Raw genomic sequence first — 5,478 nt, forward strand, 5'->3', positions numbered from 1 at the left:
GCTTTTTTTTTTTTTTTTTTTTTTTGCCGAGTTGTATCTTTTTGAATCTTGAATTTCTTCCTCTGTAAAATGAGGGGGTTGAACTGTGGATGATCTTTATGGTCTCTTCCAAATAGAATATTCTAAGTCTCCTTTAATTGATATTCCATCAAGGTATCAGATATTACACGAAGGAATTTTATTGGCTTAAGTTTGGTTGCTATATGAACTGTACATTGTGAAAAGCTCTTTTATGGCCAAATACAAGATGCTTATCTGGATAGGCCTCTTACCCCTCATGCCATTGGGGTGGGGTTAAGGCATGCAGAACCTCAGGGAAGACCCTGTGAGAACTTTTGAGGTTTTATTTATTGGTTGGGCCCTTGTCTAATGCTACTCAGGATACCCGATATTTGTTGCTAAAGACTTTGTCAGGCTTTGGGCTAATAATACTATGATGATAGTGACTTACTTTGTCACCGGAGCACCCATCTATTGAGTGTTTCCCAATATGAGATGGAGTTGTGTTATTACTTAGTAGAATTTATTCCGCTCTTATGAGTTGAATGGGTATCCTCTCCTTCCTTTGCACTTTATCTTCCTTTAATTGCTTAATATGTGGATCTAATTCTTTATAACCTATTATGAATCCTGCTTTATCCCCAATTCCCTTGGAAGGAATTATTCCCATCACCTGTCTTCTTCTGAAAAGCCCTTGTGACCAGTAGAATGCCAGTTAGTTGTAATCTGGGAATGAGAGCTAGTATTCGTAGTATGACTATATTAATCAAGTTGTAGTGGATTTAGACCTGTTGGAGAAATGGTGGGACAGTTTAATATGCACAAACTGTGCGTATTGCTTGTGATGGATTGGATTAGCTGATTGATGGGGAGGGCAGATAGAAAATTTACATGCTAACTTCAGATGGCCATGTCTAACCTACCATCCTGTATCCTACCATCCTGTATGTTCATATGCGATACAAAAATAAACAAACTTGTCCTCCTCTAAGATTCTATTTCATTGCCTCATCTTGGCATGGAAGTGACTTATCTGATTTTTTTTTAAGGCAATTGGGGTTAAGTGACTTGCCCAGTTGGTCTGAGGCTGGATTTGAACTCAGGTCCTCCTGACTTCAGGGCTAGTGCTCTATCCACTGTGCCACCTAGCTGCCCCCTTATCTGATATTTTCTTAAGATTGTCAGTGAAATACAATCTGGGAAAGTTTTGAGTGTGACCTGGTATCTATCACTAGATCATTTGTCAGAACGTGATAAACTGGTACCTTATGAAATCGGCCATGGAGTGGAAGTAGTTGTGAAGGGGTGTACACACAGATAAAAGTATAGATTAATGAAGTATTGAAGACCATGGATGCAAAGTCTAGGTACTTCTGGCTTTACTACAGCCAAATTGACTTAGTTATCCCAGTGACCATGCTGTATGCATTACCACCTTTACACTTTTCCTATATAATTCCTTTTTCTGAAGCTTCTTTCATCTTCTTTTCTACTTATATAAATTCTATACAGTTCACTTCACATCTCTTCTGAGCATGTTAGCAGACAGAGATCTCAAGATCTTCCTCAACTCCTGTAGTGCTAGTTACTATCTTTGGCATTCATTTGGCATTTAGCATATGCTACCTTGTATTTGTTTTATCTTTTAATGTATAGAGCCTGTTTCTTCAACTGGATTGTAAGTTTTGTGAGCATAGAAACCCAAACTTTTATCATTTTATATCCTCAGTACATAATATGGTACGTATAATAGGTATTCACTGAATTCCTATTGATGGTGATCTGTTTTGTCTTTTTGACTGGATTTTAAGCTACTACAGTGTCTTACAGTTTTATGACAACCAGGAACATATTGGTCAGTGATGATAATTTAAATGTGTCCTACTGATATTTGATCTTCACATATTTTATGTATTTGTGTACAATGTCAGACTCTTGAAAGTGAACTACATCCGTGACAAAAAAATGAATCATAAGCTTTCAGTAGACTAGAGCAAAGTAGGCTCAAATGCTGCTTTAACATAATTTTGCATTGTCTTGTCCATTTTTTAGGAGGAGAGCATTCCCATTGCTTTATCTGGTAGGGATATCTTAGCTAGGGCTAAAAATGGAACTGGCAAGAGCGGTGCCTACCTCATTCCCTTACTTGAACGGCTAGACCTGAAGAAGGACAATATACAAGGTCAGTTGGAGAGAAAGTTTCCTATGGGAACATCAGAGAGCCCTACTATAGAAATTATGGAAGTTTTTTTCCCATGCTATCTAGATAATGTGAAAAGCAATTGTCATTTGTATAGAGTTTGGTTTAAAAATTTTTTTTAAATAGCTTTTTCAGGTAAGACACATTGGTAAATAAGGGAAAGTAATCTGATAAGCTGAGTAAATATGGCATTTTTAAAAATTAACCTTAAACTTGTCATTCTAATTGTCTCCCTTAGAGTTATGTATCTCACTTTGCAAATAGTTAATTTGTTCATGCCAAGCAAGATTATCCTGCATGTTTATAAAATGCAAAAATTTGGCTATTTCAGTGTTCTGATGCTAATAATTATAGTCCCTTAATGGTCAAGGGAGCCACTAATCTAGAACAGAGGAGTAAGAGAGTAATTCCTCCTCCCCAGGTCCTTCTCCACCATGGAAAACTACATAAAGAGAAGCTAAGAGAAGGGAGAAACCTTGATCAAGGAGTTTTCTGAGTATTCTTAACCTACAGTTAGCAAGTTTCTATAAATAAAAGGATTTAATTTTTCCTTCCTTTTCTATAGTTTTATTGCTCCTTGGAGTAGTTTAGAAACCCCACAGCTTTGAGTCCTTGAGCAAGGTTAGATACCATTAAGAGACCACATGATATAAGAGGAAAAGTACTGGACTAATACTCAGAAGACCTGGGTTCTAGTTCTGATTCAGCCTCTCATTCGTTTTATTTATTACCTTAATAAGTCACTTACTCTTAGTTTCCTTATCTGTAAATTCAAGGAAGTATCACGTGCTCCTGTCTACCTGCCTTATGGAATTGGTATGAAGATTAAATAAGATAATAAAGCACTTAAACTGTAAAGTACTATATGTTATATGATGATGATAATGGTGATGTCAGCTAGAAAAGAAATGAAAGATATTAATTCCTGACCTATGTAGTACCAGTTCAGGAAGTTCATAGTAAATATGTGATAGTAATAACAGGAAAAATTGAGTCCTGAATGCTTGACCCTTTCTTGGGGTGGGATGGGGTTGCAAATTTTGAGGAACAGTACATTTATATCATAAGACTAGTTATGTGGCTATATTTCTATTAACATGTAGAAGGTACTAATAGTTTCTGAGATGTTCATGCTAAGATTTAATTAATCCTTTTGTTAGGTCTAAGAATTCAAGCTCTGGAGGACAATTTTCTTATAGCTCCTTTAATCCTTTTGAGGTAGTAATTTATCGTAGAAGATAATGTACTCTTTTTGTCAATTTTTTCTTTATCTCTGCCAGCAATGGTGATTGTTCCTACTAGAGAACTAGCCCTACAGGTCAGTCAAATCTGCATCCAGGTCAGCAAACACATGGGAGGGGCCAAAGTGATGGCAACCACAGGAGGAACCAACTTACGTGATGACATAATGAGGCTTGATGACACAGGTAGGAAATTTTAATAGAATAAGGTGGTAATATCTTTTCAGTATTGGCAGAAACCTTCTCCCTTTCAGATACTCTTTTGCTTTCTGTCAGAAGAGTTTATGGGGTAAGCTGAAGGGATTGATCGTGTTTTATGTATGACATTATCTAGCATTATTGTAATTGTAGATTCCTCAATGAACAAATTTCCTGGAAACAGTTTCTATAAGCAAAGTTTGTTTGGGCTTAGAGAGGATTAGGAGAAATCCTCAGAAGTTCCTCAGTGCTAAATTGGAAACAATGGTGATGTTTCCTCAGGTGTAAGCATTTTGAGGCTAGGCCAAGGCCTGGTTAAGGGCAGGGTTACAATGCTGTGGACACTCAGGATTAGGGAAAGCATTGCATGGCCTGTTGCCATATGTGGCCTCTATCACCATGCAGAGATCTTTCTGAAGGCATCTTCTATCTTCACTCATCCTCCCTCTGAAGGGAAGTAGAAGGTATATTCTTTCAGAAAGTTAGGGAAGGAGAAGTTGTTCCAGTAAGTTGAGAGGAATCAGCACTTAGAAGGTGATCTCTTCATTAATAGAAGTATTACTTCACTCTGTGTTCGATGAAGACAAAGTTTACATAATCAGTGATATATGTTTTTTTAAAATTTTTATGCAGTACATGTGGTGATTGCTACCCCTGGAAGAATTCTGGATCTCATCAAGAAAGGAGTAGCAAAGGTTGATCATGTCCAGATGATAGTATTGGATGAGGTAATTTCTCTTATTTGAGAAAAATACTACTATAATAACAACAACAATAATAGCTGACGTTTATGTAGCTCTTTAAGGTTTATAAAAAAAAATTCGTTTAATCAGTTCATTCCTAACAAATGGAACAATACTTGTGCATATTTCTCTGAGCTGTCGTACACCCTCACCTGGTCTAAACCAGCCTTATTCTTGGTTGACAAAAGTTCAGCTTTGTTTATTTTTTAACAGGAATATTTAGTGTTGTTTTTAGTTTAGTATTGTTATTTTCCTAGCAATCCAGTAAGGTTGAGGAATCCTTGTCCTAGAGAGTGACCTCTTCATTAATAAAGTGTTTACTACATTATGGCCAAAGAATTGTCGGTCACTTTTTTACCACTTCTTCCAGTGAGGTATTTATGATTAATTCAACAAACACAGTTATCTTTCTCAAAAGGGTGACCTTGAAGTTCAAGAATTTTTCCTATTGTGTTTGATACCATTGGATATTAGGAATAATAGTATATAGAGCTTGTACTCTAGAACTAGGAGAATTGTAAAGATGTTCCATGGCTACCTGGATGTTGCTTCATATTAATCAAGTCTAGGGATTGCTAAGGGTTTTTTGTTTCTTAAAATTTTTTGTCCACTTTTGTTACAGGCAGATAAGTTGCTGTCACAGGATTTTGTGCAGATAATGGAAGATATTATTCTCACGCTACCTAAAAACAGGCAGATTTTACTATATTCAGCCACTTTCCCTCTTAGTGTTCAGAAGTTCATGGTGAGTATAAGTTGGTTTAATTGGAAGCATTGCTATGCTGAATATCCATTGGCCTATGGGGAGGCTTTTTTCTTTCTCCCTACCAGTGAGACATTATCTTTTCACTTAGTCTTTGTATCTTATCTGTACATGATATTCATTGTTTTTCACATCTGAGGCTGTGTCTGCTTGGTTAATTTAGTATGTTCAATGAATAAGATTTGCTTGCTTCTAAGCAGCTAAAGTAATTGACAAAAAGTTTTAGTTTTTATTTTGTCATTTGGCATCTTATAGACATAGCGAGACATATTGCACAGTAAATCCCATATGTAAGGTGACTGGAAAGATAAGAATAGTTAACACTTTTGTGTC

At 36.3% G+C, this 5,478-nt stretch overlaps 1 protein-coding gene across 3 annotated transcripts in view; it reads left to right on the forward strand.

Annotated features, from left to right (window-relative positions):
• The window catches only part of DDX6 (DEAD-box helicase 6), a 43,000-nt gene that overhangs the window by 18,314 nt on the left and 19,208 nt on the right, over positions 1 to 5,478 (forward strand). For all 3 annotated transcript variants that reach the window (XM_027835499.1, XM_027835498.1, XM_027835500.1), the window contains exons 5-8: positions 2,053 to 2,182; positions 3,481 to 3,627; positions 4,273 to 4,367; positions 5,005 to 5,127. In XM_027835499.1, the coding sequence (XP_027691300.1) occupies positions 2,053 to 2,182; positions 3,481 to 3,627; positions 4,273 to 4,367; positions 5,005 to 5,127 (495 nt within the window). The remainder of the gene's footprint in view (positions 1 to 2,052; positions 2,183 to 3,480; positions 3,628 to 4,272; positions 4,368 to 5,004; positions 5,128 to 5,478) is intronic.

Source organism: Vombatus ursinus, unplaced genomic scaffold (assembly GCF_900497805.2).
Source record: "Vombatus ursinus unplaced genomic scaffold, bare-nosed wombat genome assembly UNPS02014816.1, whole genome shotgun sequence".
In the NCBI taxonomy this organism is placed as follows: domain Eukaryota; kingdom Metazoa; phylum Chordata; class Mammalia; order Diprotodontia; family Vombatidae; genus Vombatus; species Vombatus ursinus.